Source organism: Salvelinus alpinus, chromosome 28 (genome assembly GCF_045679555.1).
Source record: "Salvelinus alpinus chromosome 28, SLU_Salpinus.1, whole genome shotgun sequence".
In the NCBI taxonomy this organism is placed as follows: Eukaryota; Metazoa; Chordata; class Actinopteri; order Salmoniformes; family Salmonidae; genus Salvelinus; species Salvelinus alpinus.
The window spans coordinates 33,136,111-33,158,508 of NC_092113.1; the positions used below are offsets into that span (position 1 = coordinate 33,136,111).

Genomic DNA, 22,398 nt, shown 5'->3' on the forward strand with positions numbered 1-22,398 from the left:
AGCATCATACCAAGAAGATACCAACTGCAGTGTTTCTGGGACATGCCAAAATTTTTACTGTAAAGTCCACACACAGATGCTAAACTCAGGCTGGGTGTGGTGTGATGTGGAGAGGTTGATCATATAAGTGGGAAACACTGGACAAACACTTGTGCGAAAACACATTTGTAGAGGTTTAACAGGACTTACTGACATGGTCAGCAAAATTCATATTGGCTCAGAAACAATGCTTTGATTCATGGTGGAATGAAGAGAATTAGTATTCTTTTGTTTGGATTCTTAAATTAGTGGTTTGAGGACAGTTTGTTTTGAAATAATGATAAGGAACTTTGCTTTCAAATGTAAGAATAAGATAAGGCTGGTACGACTGGCCATGCTTTCCACCTGGCTACCCCTACCCCGGTCAACAGCACTGCACCCCCCACAGCAACTCGCCCAAGCCTTCCCCATTTCTCCTTCTCCCAAATCCAGTCAGCTGATGTTCTGAAAGAGCTGCAAAATCTGGACCCCTACAAATCAGCCGGGCTAGACAATCTGGACCCTTTCTTTCTAAAATGATCTGCCGAAATTGTTGCAACCCCTATTACTAGCCTGTTCAACCTCTCTTTCGCGTTGTCTGAGATTCCCAAAGATTGGAAAGCAGCTGCGGTCATCCCCCTCTTCAAAGGGGGGGAACACTCTTGACCCAAACTGCTACAGACCTATATCTATCCTACCCTGCCTTTCTAAGGTCTTCGAAAGCCAAGTCAACAAACAGATTACCGACCATTTCGAATCTCACCATACCTTCTCCGCTATGCAATCTGGTTTCAGAGCTGGTCATTGCTGCATCTCTGCCACGCTCAAGGTCCTAAACAATATCCTAACCGCCATCGATAAGAAACAATACTGTGCAGCCGTATTCATTTACCTGGCCAAGGCTTTCGACTCTGTCAATCACCACATCCTCATCGGCAGACTCGATAGCCTTGGTTTCTCAAATGATTGCCTCGCCTGGTTCACCAACTACTTCTCTGATAGAGTTCAGTGTGTCAAATCGGAAGGCCTGTTGTCCGGGCCTCTGGCAGTCTCTATGGGGGTGCCACAGGGTTCAATTATTGGACCGACTCTCTTCTCTGTATACATCAGTGATGTCTCTCTTGCTGCTGGTGAGTCTCTGATCCACCTCTACGCAGACGACACCATTCTGTATACTTCTGGCCCTTCTTTGGACACCGTGTTAACAACCCTCCAGACGACCTTCAATGCCATACAACTCTCCTTCTGTGGCCTCCAATTGCTCTTAAATACAAGTAAAACTAAATGCATGCTCTTCAACCGATCGCTGCCTGCACCTGCCCGCCCGCCCGTCCAACATCACTACTCTGGACGGTTCTGACTTAGAATATGTGGACAACTACAAATACCTAGGTGTCTGGTTAGACTGTAAACTCTCCTTCCAGACTCACATCAAACATCTCCAATCCAAAATTAAATCTAGAATTTACTTCCTATTTCGCAACAAAGCATCCTTCTCTCATGCTGCCAAACATACCCTTGTAAAACTGACCATCCTACTGATCCTCGACTTCAGCGATGTCATTTACAAAATAGCCTCCAATAGCCTACTCAATAAATTGGATGCAGTCTATCACAGTGCCATCCGTTTTGTCACCAAAGCCCCATATACTACCCACCACTGCGACCTGTACGCTCTCGTTGGCTGGCCCTCGCTTCATACTCGTCGCCAAACCCACTGGCTCCAGGTCATCTACAAGACCCTGCTAGGTAAAGTCCCCCCTTATCTCAGCTCGCTGGTCACCATAGCAGCACCCACCTGTAGCACGCGCTCCAGCAGGTATATCTCTCTGGTCACCCCCAAAACAAATTCTTCCTTTGGCCGCCTCTCCTTCCAGTTCTCTGCTGCCAATGACTGGAATGAACTCCAAACTCTCTAAAACTGGAAACACTTATCTCCCTCACTAGCTTTAAGCACCAGCTGTCAGAGCAGCTCACAGATTACTGCACCTGTACATAGCCCATCTATAATTTAGCCCAAACAACTACCTCTCCCCCTACTGTATTTATTTATTTTTCTCCTTTGCACCCCATTATTTCTATCTCTACTTTGCACATTCTTCCACTGCAAATCAACCATTCCAGTGTTTTACTTGCTATATTGTATTTACTTCGCCACCATGTCCTTTTTTTTGCCTTCACCTCCCTTATCTCACCTCATTTGCTCACATTGTATATAGACTTATTTTTCTACTGTATTATTGACTGTATGTTTGTTTTACTCCATGCGTAACTCTGTGTTGTTGTATGTGTCGAACTGCTTTGCTTTATCTTGGCCAAGGTTGCAAGGTTGCAATTGTAAAAGAGAACTTGTTCTCAACTTGCCTACCTGGTTAAATAAAGGTGAAATAAAAATATAAAAAATATAAAAAATACAATTTGCATAACCACTGCACATAGCTCTGCTATTGACACAGCTATGTAGAAAAGTATTCCAATGGTGGTGAGAGTTTGTCACAATAACAAATCTTATTATGATTAAAGTGTGTTAAAGTCATTATAAATATATTATAAACCATAATGAAGGCATATAGCCCTCTATTTCATAATTTACATTACAGGGATTATTGTGCTATACTATCCATCACCGGATGTCCACTATTTTCTGGAATCCAAGGTATTCCATTCCAATAAAAACAAAGTCCAGCAACTTATTTTCTAGGGTTCATAATAGTGCATCATGTTCTTAGTCTCTTGATTTAGGATGACAGACACATTTGACACTTAAACTGTGTCGCTGAATGGGTAAAGTGTGTTTTGATTGTGTAGGCTACACAGCATCACAAAACCCCAGCACAACTCAAGCCTGCAAGATGGGCCATGCCAAGCTGGTGAGCCATGCCAAGCTGGTGAGCCATGCGAAGATGGATGGTGAACCATGCGAAGATGGTGAGCAGAGCAATAGAGGAGATGGGGTGGTTCTCTTTTACGATCTCACGGGTGTGGGAGTTTTAGGGGAATTCAGAAAATGTTGTTGTTGGAATCTGTCAGCGAATAATCTGAAAGCGACTGTGCATAAATTTTAAATTAAAAAAAGGGAATTCCATAACGATAATTTGGGCCATATACGTGTCATTAAAGGTTTGATAATAAAAGTGAAATGTTACTCTGAAAACGAGCCAATTCTTGCACAAGGCCCTAGACTTCAGTAAATTAGCCCAACGCCTCGAGCTGACTTTTTGGAAACAAAAGAACCGCAGGAGCGAGAGGGGGAGAAACAGAAAGCAGATGGGACAGAATGGATCTGCCAATTTAGAATACCGGTATCAGCAACTATATCATTACAGCGGAATAAAGGAAAAGTGGGATAGTTTAGTTTTGCTCACTATTATGATGACATATTTCTTTCCACAAGGACACACGAGACTATATAAACAGATCCACTGTCTTACTGTAGACCACAGTGCACTAGGCTGAGAAATATGTATTGTCTTGATTAACCATTTGTGTTAGATAAATTGTATTTTCTTGTTTTCCCTGTGCTACTGATGTTAGAAACCTGTTTGGGGGTACCCAAACAACTGATCCATATGATAAAAGGAATATCTTAATTAAAAAAATAAGTGTTGCTTGTGTGAGCTGTTTCACCTAATCAAAATAAACTTTAGGCCACTAATTTAAAGGAAAAAGTCACACATCCTCTTAAAGCCTACCATATGGTAGGTAATATGTTCTGGACTCATGATAAATGGTCTACACTGTATCACGTCAGCATGACAGATCAGTAGGTAGCCTCATGTTTTCTTATGTTAATTGTGCGCTTTTGAAGTTTGATATGGCCCCTCTGTGACAGTCTGGAACACAGGAAACCAAACCCAGAAGCCATTTCAATTCAAACATTTATCTGAGGCAACAGTCACTTACCAAAACTAAAGCAAATCTCTCCTCCAACTCCGACTGGTCAGGAATGGGCACTTTCAACGGCATTATATGATGCTTCATATTGTCCGACTGTCCATCCACACTCTCAATATTCCCCATGGTTAAAATAAGTAATGTATCCTTTAAGTAAAATAAATTAAGTTCCTTCTTACAACGTTATTCCAGAGTTTTTCCAAAAGTGGAAAGTGCCCTCTGTTCCTCCAAAATGCACCAGTGCGTTATTCCAAATCACAGCCGCTTCTGTTTCAAACGTTTCAGTTTAAATCAAAAGTTTACACCACACCAGTTTCATTCTGTCTCAATTAAAAATAACTGCTACTTTTGCATTTGTAAAGAACACTAATATGTCATTTACTCTAAACGGAACCTAATCTCAACAGTAACAATGAGGATACAATTGTTTTCTGTTCCAAAGAATGGTCTCCGATTTACCCGGCCAATCCATTTCCATTTCTTTCTGTGAATTCTTCTTTCAATAATAATCCAACCTAAAGCAAGGCTACTTAGTTGCTGAGCTGAATTTTCTTGGCTACGATGCCTTTCCATTCATTATCGTTGTGTGATCCTGACTGGAAGACTCTTCGATGTTGCTTCCACTCAGAAGGCAGAGTGTCTGCCATTGCCCCGCCTCTGTCTTCAAAGGAAAGCCCTCTCTATTGATCCGTTGGCTTTTCAATCACGTTCTCTCTCTCTCTGCTACTCACTCACATCTGTTACAGTTGAGAAAGGCCCTGCTACATATGGGTAGATTTGGTATCAGCACTTTATTGCCACCTGGTGGTTAGACAATGAATGTTCATTAATCATGACTACAGCGCCAACAATATGCATACATCACATACACAATGTATTTATCGCTTGACATTAACGCCAATAAATCTTCAGTGTAGTCTACAAGGGGTGTACAAGATTTCCGCTAATCTTATGAGATATTTATTGCGTTACAAATGGCACCCTATTCCCATAGGGCTCTGGTCAATAGTAGTGCTGTATATGGGTATATGGGGAATAGGGTGTCATTTGGTACGAAGGTAATGTCTGTCAGAAGAGGTGAGTAACAGGATGAGGGAAGATTGGGATCATCTTGATTTATCAGAAGATTAAAAAAAGTTGACATTTGTTTTGTTTTGTCGCCCAGCATAAAGAAGACCAACAGACTGGGATTTTGAAAGTGCAAACGTTTAATGAAAGTGCGACACAGACATGTGGCGATTGTTATGCATGTGTGAAAGCGCAGGAGCTGTTCTCTCTATACGTCTCTCTCTACTCTCGCTCTTATACAACATGTTTTCTACTTTAAAAAAATAAATAATTGCCAACAAACATTTTCAAGTATTTTAACAAGCCTTGGCAGTGAAATGACAGTGGGGGATGAACATTTCCTTGCCACAAAAGTAGCTCACTTCTTCCAGAGCAGGTGACCTGGACACAAATGAAGTCCAGTCCTGGACTAAACAGCACTCTTGTCTAAGTTTGTAACAGACAACTTGTAACATGCCTGATTGACTGACTTATTGCAGAACTCAGGCCACTACTGGCACAACAAACACATTCAATCACACACAAACATACTGTATATGACACAATGCTGTCTTGGACTGTGAACATACACATTCATGATACAGCTACATATTTAATTTCTACACATATAATGTTCTCTTTATCAAATAAAAGCACAGTGATTCAGACGGTGCATTACTGTACAGCTAGAGTGTGTTTTCAGTGGCAAATGTGATGTCTGGGTCATTCCCTAACACATTTCCTGAATTATAAAATCAGCTTTTAAATAAATCTGATAAAACATACAAAACTTCTTCATTTGGAACAGAATGAACACAATCAGTAGATCATAAACATTCTCAATCTTCTCAAAAATGACACAGTGTTGGAATATATAAGGCAAAATTAGCAACAGAAAAACAGTGTAACAAAAGGATTGATTAAATCAAACGTTTTTTTTAACAAAGATAAAAGTAATAACTTCAGGATTGTAAACATCCATGATGGCACATAAACGCTCTGAGACTACAGGGTAACATTTCAGCACCCTCATCATCATATCTACCGGTACCCGTTACTCAGTATGTTGGGCCTTGGTCTCAATTAACACTCAAACACTTATCTCAAGATGGTTGATATAGTTTTGCAATAAAACAAATGAAACAATGCAACAAAGTAAGAAAGTACCCTCTGAGAACAATTACTTTTGTAGTAAATAAGAACTGAAGTGATGAGAACTCAAAATACCTGAAGGTTTAAAATGTTCAGGATTTTTGCTACATTTTCTGAACTATGGGGTTGATAAAATACTTTGTGCTTTTCAAGATAGATTCCTTTAGGAGCGACATAGTTGCCTTCATATCAAATATCTACTCAGACAAAAGATTCTAAAGAACACTTTTTCAGACTCGAATTAGGAATTCTAGAATTTAGGAATTCTTTCTTACAGAGCCTACGTAAGACGGTAATAAGACGAACCAAACCTATCATTTGAAATTATTCAATTTACAGATAAATTGTGATATTGTTGGGATGATAGGTAATATAAGCAATTCTTCAGTGGTGGTCCTATTGTACATTAGCTGAATAAAAATATAAAATAAACCATACAGAAGAAGCAACAGTAAAAGTAACATTGCACTGCAGGAAAGTGAGGCCATCCTCTCATCTAATTGGTCTCCTCTACTAAATCGTACCTGAGAAAGTAGGAGATCTTATCAATCAGAGTCATGTGGAATGAATATGAACAAATGTAGAAGAGGTAGCACATGGGAAGGCACTTACCATTGTGTGTCGCCATTCTCCAGGTCTATCTGGTCAAGATCTAGCTGTAACTAAACAGAACGACAAAAACAGTTCACATCACTTGGAGAAGTCCATATTACATTAGAACAACTAAATGGGATAAATAATTAGAGAAAATACAGTACCAGTCAAAAGTTGTGACACGCCTACTCATTCCAGGTTTTTATTTTGACAATTTTCTACATTGTAGAATAATAGTGAAGACATCAAAACTATGACATAACACACATGGAATAATGTAGTACCCAAAATAAGTGTTAAACAAATCAAAATACATTGTATATTTGAGATTATTCAAAGTGGCCACCCTTTGCCTTGTTGACAGACTTGCACACTCTGGAATGCATTTCAATTAACAGGTGTGCCTTGTTAAAAGTTAATTTGTGGAATTTCTTTCCTTCTTAATGCGTTTGAACCAATCATTTGTGCTGTGACAAGGTAGAGGTGGTATACAGAAGATAGCCCTATTTGGTAAAAGACCAAGTCCATATTATGGCAAGAACAGCTCAAATAAGCAAAGAGAAACAACAGTCCATCATTACTTAAAGACATGAAGGTCAGTCAATCCGGAACATTTCAAGAACTTTGAAGGTTTCTTCAAGTGCTGTCGCAAAAACCATCAAGCACTATGATGAAACTGGCTCTCATGAGGACTGCCACAGGAAAGGAGGACCCAGAGTTACCTCTGCTGTAGAGGATACGTTCATTAGAGTTACCAGCCTCAGAAATTTCAATCCAAATAAATGCTTCACAGAGTTCAAGTAACAGACACATCTCAACATCTACTGTTCAGAGGAGACTGTGTGAAGCAGGCCTCCATGGTCGAATTGCTGCAAAGAAACCACTACTAAAGGACATCAATAAGAAGAAGAGACTTGCTTGGGCCAAGAGACACGAGCAATGGACATTAGACTTGTGGAAATATGATCTTTGGTCTGAGGAGTCCAAATTTTAGATTTTTGGTTCCAACCTCCGTCTCTTTGTGAGACGCAGAGTAGGTGAACGGATGATCTCTGCAAGTGTTGTTCCCACCGTGAAGCATGGAGGAGAAGGTGTGATGGTGTGGGGGTGCTTTGCTAGTGGCATTGTTAGTGATTTATTTAGAATTCAAAGTACACTTAACCAGCATGGCAACCACAGCATTCTGCAGTGATACGCCATTCCATCTGGTTTGCGCTTAGTGGAACTATCATTTGTTTTTCAACAGGAAAATGACCCAACACACCTCCAGGCTGTGTAAGGGCTATTTGACCAATAAGGAGAGTGATGGAGTTCTGCATCAGATGACCTGGCATCCACAATCACCCAACCTCAACCCAATTGAGATTGTTTGGGATGAGTTGAACCGCAGAGTGAAGGAAAAGCAGCCAACAAGTGCTCAGCATGTGTGGGAACTCCTTCAAGACTGTTGGAAAAGCATTCCAGGTGAAGCTAGTTGAGATAATGCCAAGAGTGCGCAAAGCTGTCATCAAGGCAAAGGGTGGATACTTTGAAGATTCTAAAATATATAATATAACACTTTTTTGGTTACTACATGATTCCATATGTGTTATTTCATAGTTTTGATGTCTTCACTATTATTGTACAATGTAGAAAAACCCTTGAATGAGTAGGTGTGTCCAAACTTTTGATTGGTACTGTATATTTAAGGATTTTACACAAATAATACCTTTCCAATGAGCTCTCTCTCCCTGCTCATGAAGGATACGTTGTTTTTGACAGTTAGGTCAAGTCTTCTCTGCATGCACTCCTCCAGAGTGAAGTCAAAGTCAAACCTGCACAAAATATTAAGACATACAATGCCAGATACGAATATATGAAATAACCAGTATTACATAATTATTACACATAACTATTACACGTAGTATTATTATACATAACTACTACACAGTATTATTACACATAGCTATTAAACATAGTATTATTACACATAGCTATTAAACATAGTATTATTAGACATAACTATTACACATAGTATTATTAGACATAACTATTACACATAGTATTATTAGACATAACTATTACACATAGTATTATTAGACATAACTATTACACATAGTATTATTACATATAACTATTACAAATAGTATTATTACATATAACTATTACACATAGTATTATCACATATAACTATTACACATAGTAGTAATGCATATAACTATTACACATAGTATTATTATACATAACTACTCCACAGTATTATTACACATAGCTATTATACATAGTATTATTAGACATACCTATTACACATAGTATTATTACACAGTAGTATCACATATTACTATTGCCCATAGTATTATTTCATATAACTATTACACATAGTATTATTACATATAACTATTACACATAGTATTATTACATATAACTATTACACATAGTAGAAATGCATATAACTATTACACATAGTATTATTATACATAACTCCACAGTATTATTACACATAGCTATTATACAAAGTATTATTAGACATAACCATTACACATAGTATTATTACATATAACTATTACACATAGTAGTAATGCATATAACTATTACACATAGTATTACTATACATAACAACTCCACAGTATTATTACACATAGCTATTATACAAAGTATTATTAGACATAACCATTACACATAGTATTATTACACAGTATTATTACATATTACTATTACCCATAGTATTATTACATATAACTATTACACATAGTAGTAATGCATATAACTATTACAAATAGTATTATTACATATTACCCATAGTATTATTACACATAACTATTACACATAGTATTACTATTACCCATAGTATTATTACATATAACTATTACACATAGTATTATTACATATAACTATTACACATAGTATTATTACATATAACTATTACCCATAGTATTATTACATATAACTATTACACATAGTATTATTACATATAACTATTACACATAGTATTATTACATATAACTATTACACATAGTATTATTACATATAACTATTACACATAGTATTATTACATATAACTATTACACATAGTATTATTACATATAACTATTACACATAGTATTATTACATATAACTATTACACATAGTATTATTACATATAACTATTACACATAGTAGTATTACATATAACTATTACACATAGTATTATTACATATAACTATTACACATTTATATTACACATAGTATTATTACATATAACTATTACACATAGTATTATTACATATAACTATTACACATTTATATTACACATAGTATTATTACATATAACTATTACACATAGTATTATTACATATAACTATTACACATAGTAGTATTACATATAACTATTACACATAGTATTATTACATATAACTATTACACATTTATATTACCCATAGTATTATTACATATAACTATTACACATAGTATTATTACATATAACTATTACACATTTATATTACCCATAGTATTATTACATATAACTATTACACATAGTATTATTACATATAACTATTACACATTTATATTACCCATAGTATTATTACATATTACTATTACACATAGTATTACTATTACCCATAGTATTATTACATATAACTGTGACACATTTCTATTACACATAGTATTATTACATGTAACTATTACAAATAGTATTATTACATATAACTATTACACATAGTATTATTACATATAACTATTACACATAGTATTATTACATATAACTGTGACACATTTCTATTACACATAGTATTATTACATGTAACTATTACAAATAGTATTATTACATGTAACTATTACACATAGTATTACTATTACCCATAGTATTATTACATATAACTGTGACACATTTCTATTACACATAGTATTATTACATGTAACTATTACAAATAGTATTATTACATATAACTATTACACATAGTATTATTACATATAACTATTACACATAGTATTATTACATATAACTATTACACATAGTAGTAATGCATATAACTATTACACATAGTATTATTACATATAACTATTACACATAGTATTACTATTACCCATAGTATTATTACATATAACTATTACACATAATATTATTACATATAACTATTACACATAGTATTATTACATATAACTATTACACATAGTATTATTACATATAACTATTACACATAGTATTATTACATATAACTATTACACATAGTATTATTACATATAACTATTACACATAGTAGTAATGCATATAACTATTACAAATAGTATTATTACATATTGCCCATAGTATTCTTACATATTACCCATAGTATTATTACATGTAACTATTACAAATAGTATTATTACACATTTCTATTACACATAGTATTATTACATATAACTATTACACATAGTATTATTACATATAACTATTACACATAGTATTATTACATATAACTATTACACATAGTATTATTACATATAACTATTACACATAGTAGTAATGCATATAACTATTACACATAGTATTATTACATATAACTATTACACATAGTAGTAATGCATATAACTATTACACATAGTATTACTATACATAACTACTCCACAGTATTATTACACATAGCTATTACACAAAGTATTATTAGACATAACTATTATACATAGTATTATTAGACATAACCATTACACATAGTATTATTACACAGTATTATTACATATTACTATTACCCATAGTATTATTACATATAACTATTACACATAGTAGTAATGCATATAACTATTACAAATAGTATTATTACATATTGCCCATAGTATTCTTACATATTACCCATAGTATTATTACATGTAACTATTACAAATAGTATTATTACACATTTCTATTACACATAGTATTATTACATATAACTATTACACATAGTATTATTACATATAACTATTACACATAGTATTATTACATATAACTATTACACATAGTAGTATTACATATAACTATTACACATAGTAGTATAACTATTACACATAGTAGTATTACACAGAACCGTTACCCATAGTATTATTACACATGACTATTACCCATAGTATTATTACCCATAATATTACTATTACCCATAGAATTACTATTACCCATAGTATTATTACACACCACTATTACACACCTCTTACACATAGTAGTATTACACATTACTATTATCCATAGTATTACACAACTAGTTCCCATAGTATTACTATACATAACTACTACACATAGTATTACTATACATAACTACTGCACATAGTTTTACTATACATAACTACTACACATAGTATTATCACATTTTACATTTACATTTTAGTCATCTAGAGACGCTCTTATCCAGAGTGTCTTACAGTTAGTGCATCCATCTTAAGATAGCTAGGTGGGACAAGCACATATCTCAGTCATAGTAAATACCCTTTTCCTCAACAAAGTAGCTATCAGCAAAGTCAGAGCAAGTAATAACACATAACTAACTACTGTATAGCTGATAGTATGATACATAGGGCTAGGACTTTAGACGTACAAAAAGCTAGCAAACAGTATCAGATATTAGTATTACACAAAACGAACTATGGTATAACTAGGGCCCAGTGTTACATGGTCTGGAAAACCTCCTGTCCCTACACATTCCCTCTCTCTAGTCTTCTGGTTTCTCCTCCCGTCTCTAATCTCCTGTCCCTACACATTCCCTCTCTCTAGTCTCAACTCCCATCTCACCTCTCGTTAAACTCAGGGTTGAGGTCTCTCTTCTTGGTGATGGTCTTTCTCTTGGTGGTCCTGTTCTTGTCCGGCAGAAGGATAAAGGAGACATATGGGTCGGAGCTGTCCTTAGCAGACCCACAAGCTGGCAGGCCCCTAGAGGTAAACAGAGGACTGGATGACAAACTGTGTCATACACTGGGTACAGGAAGCCCACTGGGTACAGGAAGCCCACTGGGTACAGGAAGCCCACTGGGTACAGGAACCACAATGATCACAGGAACCACAATGATCACATACTGGAAGTCGACAAACAATAGCCCATTGAAACAGTCTTATGGGGACAACTTTTTTCTCTTTCTTTTTTAAGAATATTTATGTATTCATTCAAATACAATATAACAATGGGTTCACAATCCCAAATATTCTGAATGCATTTACATAACATTAAAAAACAAACAACATGAACGAACAAATATGTACAGTACCAGTCAAAAGTTTGGACACACCTACTCATTCAAGGGTTTTTCTTACTTTTTAACTATTTTCCACATTGTAGAATAATAGTGAAGACATCAAACTATGAAATAACACATGGAATCATGTAGTAACCAAAAAAGTGTTAAACAAGTCAAAATATATTTTATATTTAAGATTCTTTAAAAACTTCTTAGCGCTAGGGGTCAGATTTTTTTTATTTTTTTCAAATAACGTACCCAACGTAAACGGACATTTTCTCTGGCCCAGATCGTAGAATATGCATATAATTTACAGATTAGGATAGAAAACACTCCAAAGTTTCCAAAACTGTCCAAATATTGTCTGTGAGAAAAACAATACTTATTCTGCAAGCGAAATCCTGAGAAAAAGTAACCCGGAAGTGATATTTGTTTTTAAAAAACTTTGTTTCTTGGCCTGTCTAACCTCCATTTATCAACCAGATTCTTTTCCCAATGGCTTCCTCAGGCTGTGACCAGGCTTTAGACATAGTTTCAGGCTTTTATTTTGAAAAATGAGCGAGATGTTTCAAAAGAGGTCAGGTGTCCTCTGAATATTTCCTGCGCGCGCGGGAGGAGCTCACCATTTTCATTTTCTCTCTTAATTAATAGGTTATGCTCCGGTTGAAATATTATCAATTATGTTTGTTAAAGACAACCTGAGGTTTGATTATAAAAAAACATTTTAAATGTTTCTACGACCGTTTCGGATACTTTTTGGAATTTGTCGAACGGAACACGGCTTTTGTTTTTTCATCATAACGCGCAACCCAAATGGCGTTTTTTTGTGATAAAAGTAATATTTATCGAATAAAAAGAACATTTGTTGTGTAACTGGGAGTCTCGTGAGTGGGAACACCCGAAGATTATCAAAGGTAAGCAATTCATTTGATTGCTTTTCTTACTTTCGTGGCCAAGCTAGCCAAGCTAATATAAGGCTAAGCTGTTATAGCATTGAAAGCTAAACTCACAAAAGCTTGGATTTCTTTCGCAGTAAAATATATTTTCAGAATCTGACACGATAGGTGGATTAACAACAAGCTAAGCTGTGTTTCGGTATATTTCACCTGTGATTGCATGATTATAAATATTTTTAGTAATATTTTTTAATCTGATACGTTTGGAAATTTTCATCTTCCTTTCAGGACTGGAACGAGGCTGTAGTTTTTCTCAACATAACGCGCAACCCAAATGGCGTTTTTTTTGTGATAAAAGTAATTTTTATCGAACAAAAGAAGATTTGTTGTGTAACTGGGAGTCTCGTGAGTGGAAATGTCCGAAGATTATCTAAGGTAAGCGATTAATTTTATTGCTTTTCACACTTTTTGTGACCATGCTAATTTGGGGCTAGCTGATGTAGCATTGAAAGCTACACTCACAAAAGCTTGGATTTCTTTCGCTGTAAAATATATTTTCAAAATCTGACACAATAGGTGGATTAACAACAAGCTAAGCTGTGTTTTGGTATATTTCACTTGTGATTGCATGATTATAAATATTTTTAGGAATATTTTTGAATTTGGCGCCCTGCAATTCAGCGGTTGTTTAGGAAAGTGAACCCGTATTCGGTATCCGTAGCGCAGAAAAGTTAAAGTAGCCACCCTTTGCCTTGATGACAGCTTTGCACACTCTTGGCATTCTTTCAACCAGCTTCACCTGGAATGCTTTTCCAACAGTCTTGAAGGAGTTACCACATATGCTGAGCACTTGTTGGCTGCTTTTCCTTCACTCTGCGGTCCAACTCATCCTTAACCATCTCAATTAGGTTGAGGTCAGGTGATTGTAGAGGCCAGGTCATCTGATGCAGCACTCCATCACTCTCCTTATTGGTCAAATAGCCCTTACACAGCCTGGAGGTGTGTTGGGTCATTGTCCTGTTGAAAAACAAATGATAGTCCCACTAAGCGCAAACCAGATGGGATGGCGTATCGCTGCAAAATGCTGTGGTAGCCATGCTGGTTAAATGTGCCTTGAATTCTAAATAAATCACTGACAGTGTCACCAGCAAAGCACCAACCACACCATCACACCTCCTCCTCCATGCTTCACGGTGGGAACCACACATGCAGAGATCATCTGTTCACCTACTCTGTGTCTCACAAAGACAAGCTGGTTGGGACCAAAAATCTCAAAATTTGGACTCATCAGACCAAAGGACAGATTTCCACCAGTCTAATGCTGATTGCTCGTGCAAGTCTTTTCTTCTTATTGGTGTCCTTTAGTAGTGGTTTCTTTGCAGCAATTTGCAGTCTCCTCCTCTGTGTCTGTTACTTGAACTCTGTGAAGCATTTATTTTGCCTGCAATTTCTGAGGCTGGTAACTGTAATGAACTTATCCTCTGCAACTCTGGGTCTTCCTTTCCTGTGGCGGTCCTCATGAGAGCCAGTTTCATCATAGTGCTTGATGGTTTTTCTGACTGCACTGTTCTTGCCATAATATATATTTGGTATTTTACCAAATAGGGCTATCTTCTGTATACCACCACTACCTTGTCACAACACAACTGATTGGCTCAAACACTTTAAGAACGGGCGTCAGGTAGCCTAGTGGTTAGAGCGTAGGACTAGTAACTGAAAGATTGCAAGATCAAATCCCCGAGCTGACAAAGTGAAAATCTGTCGTTCAGCTCTTGGACAAGGCAGTAAACCCCCTGTTCCTAGGCTGTCATTGAAAATAAGAATTTGTTCTTAACTGACTTGCCTAGTTAAATAAAGGTAAAATAGGAAAGAAATTCCATTAATTAAATTTTAACAAGGTACACCTGTTAATTGAAATGCATTCCAGGTGACTACCTCGTGAAACTGGTTGAGCGAATGCAAAGACGTAATCAAGGCAAAGGATGGCTCCTTTGAAGAATCTCCAATATAGAATATATTTAGATTTGTTTAACACTTTTTTGGTTACTACATGATTCCATGTGTGTTATTTCATAGTTTTGTTGTCTTCACTGTTATTCTACAATTTAGAAAATAGTAAAAATAAAGAAACCCCTGGAATGAGTAGGTCTGTCCAAACTTTTGACTGGTACTGTATATGATTTATAGAGGCTATAGGGCTATATGGCAAAGTACTGTAAACCACCAGCCAATCCAGTGCATTATGGGTATTGTAGTTTAGGACAGACCTGCAGGAGAGGACGGTGATGAACAGCCTGTTCTCCTCTGTTGAGTAGCCAATTTGCAGCTTCACCTGGCCAGGGCTCTGACCACCTCTGAGAGAGGAGACACAGGTAGACAGGGGGAGAATCTCAATTGGTTTTACTCGACTCCTCACGTCTTCTCCTCCGTCATCTCCTCGCCTCCTTTTGAAAAAGGTCAGAGGTAATCAAGGGGAGGGGGCGAGGAGAGGAAATGTGGAAACAAATGTGCTTGTATAAAATGAGACGCTCCTTCTCCACTAGCGTGTCATCAGGCAAATGACGTTTACAGAGTAGGAATCCCAAAATACATATGAAAAATGATAAAAAGATACGTAGCTAGTTGTGCTAGACATTTTATAGATAAAATGTAGTAGCATATTTTTTTTCCAATATGTTTATGCTTTTCTACTCTGAGAAAACAAAAGCTGATTCGAAGGGGGTGTGGCAGATTTGAAATGTTTGTATTTTATTCCAGATAGAACCCTCTGTGGAAAAGGTTCTACATGGAACTCAAAAGAGTTCTACCTGGAACCAAAACAGGTTCTTCAAATGGTTCTACTATGTGGACAGCCGAAGAACCCTTTTAGGTTCCTGATAGCACCATTTTTTAAAAGAGTGTTCTCCTCCGCTCGCCTATTGCCGTTTCTCAATCCTGTACAAGCAATTTTTGATCTGTGTTGAAACATATCTATAGCAGAACAGCAATGATAAAATGCTCAAATATATTTACAGAACATCTGATCATTTTCTTGCCTTAGCACATGACTTGCATATCTTAGACCACCTTTTGCATTAAATACAAATATCATCAGTGAATACAAAATGAGGTCTTAGGTGATTTGTTCACAGAACATTAAAACCTTGTTTTGATCAGAACAGAAATGTGTGCAATTGTGTTCACTGTTTTCCGGCATTCAGTAAATACTACTGCACAAAATTCTAAAATCACCCCATCAGTGCCATATCATGTACAATATATGGAAAGACGTGGGCAATGGGGACTGTCTAATTGTTATGTTTTTTTTTTACAATACTTCGTACATGCAGAGAAATAAGTTGTTTTAGTTATACATAACTTTGGATTGCTCCAAAGTCATCATCTCCAACATTGTGATCTTCCATTGTGATCTTGCTTTGTTGTGGATGTAGGCCAATACATTCATATCAGTTGCTTTGATGTGGATGTAGGCCAATACATTCATATCAGTTGCTTTGTTGTGGATGTAGGCCAATACATTAATATCAGTTGCTTTGATGTAGATGTAGGCCAATACATTCATATCAGTTGCTTTGATGTGGATGTAGGCCAATACATTCATATCAGTTGATTTGATGTGGATGTAGGCCAATACATTCGTATCAGTTGCTTTGTTGTGGATGTAGGCCAATACATTCATATCAGTTTCTTTGATGTGGATGTAGGCCAATACATTCGTATCAGTTGCTTTGTTGTGGATGTAGGCCAATACATTCATATCAGTTGATTTGATGTGGATGTAGGCCAATACATTCATATCAGTTTCTTTGATGTGGATGTAGGCCAATACATTCATATCAGTTGCTTTGATGTGGATGTAGGCCAATACATTCATATCAGTTGATTTGATGTGGATGTAGGCCAATACATTCATATCAGTTGCTTTGATGTGGATGTAGGCCAATACATTCATATCAGTTGCTTTGATGTGGATGTAGGCCTATACATTCATATCAGTTGCTTTGATGTGGATGTAGGCCAATACATTCATATCAGTTGATTTGATGTGGATGTAGGCCAATACATTCATATCAGTTGATTTGATGTGGATGTAGGCCAATACATTCATATTAGTTGCTTTGTTGTGGATGTAGGCCAATACATTCATATCAGTTGCTTTGATGTGGATGTTGGCCAATACATTCATATCAGTTGCTTTGTTGTGGATTTAGGCCAATACATTCATATCAGTTGTATTCCTCTATTGTATTCACCCTTCCCTATTTCTATGGTGGATTGTGTTTTTGGGCGCCAATGGAAAGTCTACAAAACTATGAGCAAACCAGCCTTTGTATTGAATACATGGAATTGGATTGTGATGATACCGATGAATGAGTCCTGCCCACAATGTGCTTATTTTGTATTTTATATCAGAAATGTTTGATTTGATGTGTATGAAATTGTTTGGTGAAATGCATAAAAGGAGGACAAACAACAAGGATGAACTTTTTCCCAATTGAGAATCTCCCATGGTTACAGTTTACATGGATTATACATGTATTCATTCACTGCAGGTTAATGTTTCTCATCATGAATGTTGTTCTGGAGGTAGCTCTGCAGAGTGGTCACTAGCTGGCACAGCCACAAAGTCATAAAATCTGATTTTAAACATAACCATAACCTTAACCACTATGCTAACACAAATGCCTAACCCTAACCTTAAATGAAGACCAAAAACCTGCTTTTTCTTTATATACATTTTTACAATATAGCCAATTTTGACTTTGCAGCTGGCCCATCTAGCGGAAATCACTCAGTTCTGCCTCCAGGACAAGATTCATCCCAATAAACGTCAACCTACTCATTGATTATGACTAGGCCCAGAGTTGTTCCTGGTCAGTTGACGAGGTCAGGAACAACTCTGGGCCCTACTGATGTTTGATTAGAAGCATGATCATTTTAAACCACAGAAATGTGATATTTCTATGGTGAAGTACAGTACACTGCAGTGAGAAGAACAACGTGTGCCATGCAGGCCCGTTGGACATCACTTCTCAGTTCTTACTGTACTGTACTGTGCTGTACTGTAATGTGCTGTACTGCACTGCAATGTGCTATACTGTACTGTGCTGTACTGCAATGTACTGCACTGCAATGTACTGCAATGTGCTGTACTGTACTGTACTGTGCTGTAATATGCTGCACTGTACTGTGCTGTACTGTAATGTGCTGTACTGTAATGTACTGTACTGTAATGTACTGTGCTGTAATGTGCTGTACTGTAATGTACTGTACTGTAATGTGCTGTACTGTAATGTGCTGTAATGTGCTGTACTGTAATGTACTGTACTGTAATGTACTGTACTGTAACGTGCTGTAATGTGCTGTACTGTAATGTACTGTACTGTAATGTGCTGTAATGTAATGTGCTGTAATGTACTGTACTGTAATGTGCTGTACTGTAATGTGCTGTAATGTGCTGTACTGTAATGTACTGTACTGTAATGTACTGTACTGTAATGTGCTGTACTGTAATGTGCTGTAATGTGCTGTACTGTGCTATACTGTACTGTAATGTGCTGTACTGTAATGTGCTGTACTGTAATGTACTGTACTGTAATGTACTGTACTGCAATGTGCTGTAATGTGACTGGAACACAATGGGGCATTGATGCGAGTTTGAGCTTCAGAATGACTCACAATTGAGAGAGCGGTGATCTGTGTCGTAGGTTTGGTTCAGTGTCCCGTCTGTGGATGACATGGTCTCTCTCCTCACTGCCCTCCCCAGTAGTATCACTGGACACACCACTAGGACACACTGCCAGCTGGGTGTTCAACATCTACAGGACAAAGTGCATTTCATATTCCACTCAAGTTTCAAGCTTCAGTTCATTCCATTTGAAAGGTTATTTCACACACAGTCACGACACACTTAAAAAACAGATACAATATAATATTTATGAGTAAGAAACGCGTGACAGTAAAATGCTTATCAGGATGGAAGGTATTAAGAGCTCACATGATGAATGTAGAAAGAGGGTGTTCAGAGCAAATACAATCATGTTGTTTTAGAGGAATAGTCACGGGACAGTGTTGAGTTTAGTACAGAGTATGAAAATCATATGGCAGTAGTGAGTTTGTTTGGTACAATGTTTCCCAACTCCGCTCCTCAATACACATTTTTGTTGTAGCCCCAGCCAAAAACACATGATTCAACTTGACAAGGGCTTGATGATTAGTTGACAAGCAAAATCAGGTGTGCTTGTCCAGGGCCACAACAAAAATATGTATTGTTAGGGGTACTCGAGGACTGGAGTTGGGAAACACTGGTATAGAGAGTGTGTGTGTCTAGTTCTTGGCAGGTATGCATATTGAAGAATAAACTCAACCTTAAATTGCTTTACTGCAACAACAACAACAAATCTGAGTTAATTTGAATGCAGAGCTGTGTTCAAATAGTCGCTACAAGCATTTTGCTACACCCGCAATAACATCTGCTAACCATGTGTCTGTGACCAATAACATCTACTAACCATGTGTATGTGACCAATAACATCTGCTAACCATGTGTATGTGACCAATAACATCTACTAACCATGTGTATGTGACCAATAACATCTACTAACCATGTGTATGTGACCAATAACATCTGCTGACCATGTGTATGTGACCAATAACATTGCTAAACATGTGTATGTGACCAATAACATCTGCTAACCATGTGTATGTGACCAATAACATCTGCTAACCATGTGTATGTGACCAATAACATCTACTAACCATGTGTATGTGACCAATAACATCTGCTGACCATGTGTATGTGACCAATAACATTGCTAAACATGTGTATGTGACCAATAACATCTGCTGACCATGTGTATGTGACCAATAATATCTGCTAAACATGTGTATGTGACCAATAACATCTGCTTAACATGTGTATGTGACCAATAACATCTGCTAACCATGTGTATGTGACCAATAACATCTGCTAACCATGTGTATGTGACCAATAACATCTGCTAACCATGTGTATGTGACCAATAACATCTGCTAACCATGTGTATGTGACCAATAACATCTGCTAACCATGTGTATGTGACCAATAACATCTGCTAACCATGTGTATGTGACCAATAACATCTGCTAACCATGTGTATGTGACCAATAACATCTGCTAAACATGTGTGACACTTTAGCAGTACTTGTTTTTCTTTCAAATACTTTGAGCATTTGATTGAGCCTCTGCCTGACATGCCAGATGGGCAGAGTTTACACTTCCCTGTTCCATTGTGTCAGACAAGCTCAATCTAGCACAGATACAGAATTTGGAAGAATAAAAAAACTATTTGAACCCAGGTCTGGACAGTGGTTTGGTACAGAGTGTGCGTGTCTTTATTATGAGTTAACCTTGAGTGTGGCCCTCAGTAGAATCTGGCTCTCTGGGAGGGCCCCGTTCAGATTCAGCCATCGGTCCAGCACCAGGCCCTGCTCTGACAGCACCTCTCTCAGGGGCAACACCACCGTGCCCATGGCCTGGCCCCAGCTGTGGGACAGCTACACACACACAGAGAAACAGGCACACACAGAGATGGGTGCACACGAAACAAACAGACAAGCATGCACTCACGATTGCACGCACATATACACACACACAGTGATCAGAGACAGCGTAGGGCACCGTAATGTCATCATTCCACTGTTATCGTTCCATTGTCTCCCAGGTTTGAATGGCATATGTGTAAGCAATCTATGAAAACGTGTTAACACTTATCAGCAGCAAGAGTAAATCATTGTTAAGCCAAGACATTCATACAGTAAAACAAATGTATAGTTTACAACCCTGGTGGTCCCTTCACTCACCTTCACTATAAGGAGTTCCTCTTTAGGGTCACGAACCAGGAAGTGGAACGCTTCATCCCACCGAGGAGACGTAGAGCGCTCGCACACCTTTGAAAAAGAGATGGATGGAAAAATTGTCCATACTTCCTTTTGTATTCTCTAGTAAGCATATCTGTAAATAGACATGAGTCTAGAGAAATATAGATGGCTTAGCTGACAACGTCACCAAAATGATGTGCACGTTTCAACGTGGCAGAAGTCCATGAGTTGTCGTGATTCTGGACGGACAGATAGCTAGCAACAGTGACAAGAAGCTGCCTTGTGGGAATCCTAGTTGGCTTGTTTCACTTTTGTTGCTAAACAACCAACCCGTCTATAAGATACGCTTACCTTGGTCTTGTATGACATGGCCCTCAGCGAAATCTCTGCCCCCACTTTTGGCTCCTTTCCATTTTTCTTCAACTGTGGATAAAATAAATTAAAGGGCTGCAATAGAATCAACATCGACAAATGTACATAAACAACAAATATACAAACCAGTCCTGAAATGTCAATATATAGTAATAAAACCAAAACCCATGATGTATATAAACACTTAGGATGTATTGTGGGCTATACAGTATATGACCACTGACAACATCAACAACAAGAACTGTATGTCAACACAGCAGGGCAGCAGGCCACAGGTCTCACCGGCAGGCCGTGGGCTCTCTCCAGGTACACAAACAACACAGCAGCCGACGGCACTGCCTTGTTCTGGTACTGCTGCTGGGCCTGGTACTGCAGGATCTGGAGGTTCAGAATTATAATACACTGTTAGAACCAGATTCTGGTAGAGCAGAGA

General features: G+C 37.2%; 2 protein-coding genes across 8 annotated transcripts in view; both read right to left on the minus strand.

Moving 5' to 3' along the window:
• LOC139558003 (formin-like protein 3) overlaps window positions 1–4,540 on the minus strand; it is a 90,100-nt gene extending 85,560 nt beyond the window's left edge. For 3 of the 5 annotated variants that reach the window (XM_071373375.1, XM_071373374.1, XM_071373372.1), the window contains exon 1: window positions 3,922–4,539. In XM_071373375.1, coding sequence (XP_071229476.1) covers window positions 3,922–4,038 — 117 coding nt within the window. In that variant the 5' untranslated portion in view covers window positions 4,039–4,539. Of the gene's footprint in view, window positions 1–3,921 lie in introns of all 5 variants that reach the window. The other 2 variants (XM_071373373.1, XM_071373370.1) reach the window with 2 other exon arrangements.
• Window positions 4,541–5,102: 562 nt separating this feature from the next.
• Window positions 5,103–22,398, minus strand: part of LOC139557726 (extended synaptotagmin-1-like) — a 49,186-nt gene continuing 31,890 nt past the window's right edge. For 2 of the 3 annotated variants that reach the window (XM_071372856.1, XM_071372858.1), the window contains exons 22-31: window positions 22,248–22,343; window positions 21,945–22,016; window positions 21,576–21,662; window positions 21,123–21,269; window positions 19,413–19,552; window positions 16,001–16,177; window positions 12,398–12,535; window positions 8,414–8,519; window positions 6,724–6,773; window positions 5,103–6,635 (exon numbers count right to left, since the gene is read on the minus strand). In XM_071372856.1, coding sequence (XP_071228957.1) covers window positions 6,608–6,635; window positions 6,724–6,773; window positions 8,414–8,519; window positions 12,398–12,535; window positions 16,001–16,177; window positions 19,413–19,552; window positions 21,123–21,269; window positions 21,576–21,662; window positions 21,945–22,016; window positions 22,248–22,343 — 1,041 coding nt within the window. In that variant the 3' untranslated portion in view covers window positions 5,103–6,607. The remainder of the gene's footprint in view (window positions 6,636–6,723; window positions 6,774–8,413; window positions 8,520–12,397; window positions 12,536–16,000; window positions 16,178–19,412; window positions 19,553–21,122; window positions 21,270–21,575; window positions 21,663–21,944; window positions 22,017–22,247; window positions 22,344–22,398) is intronic. The other variant, XM_071372857.1, reaches the window with a different exon arrangement.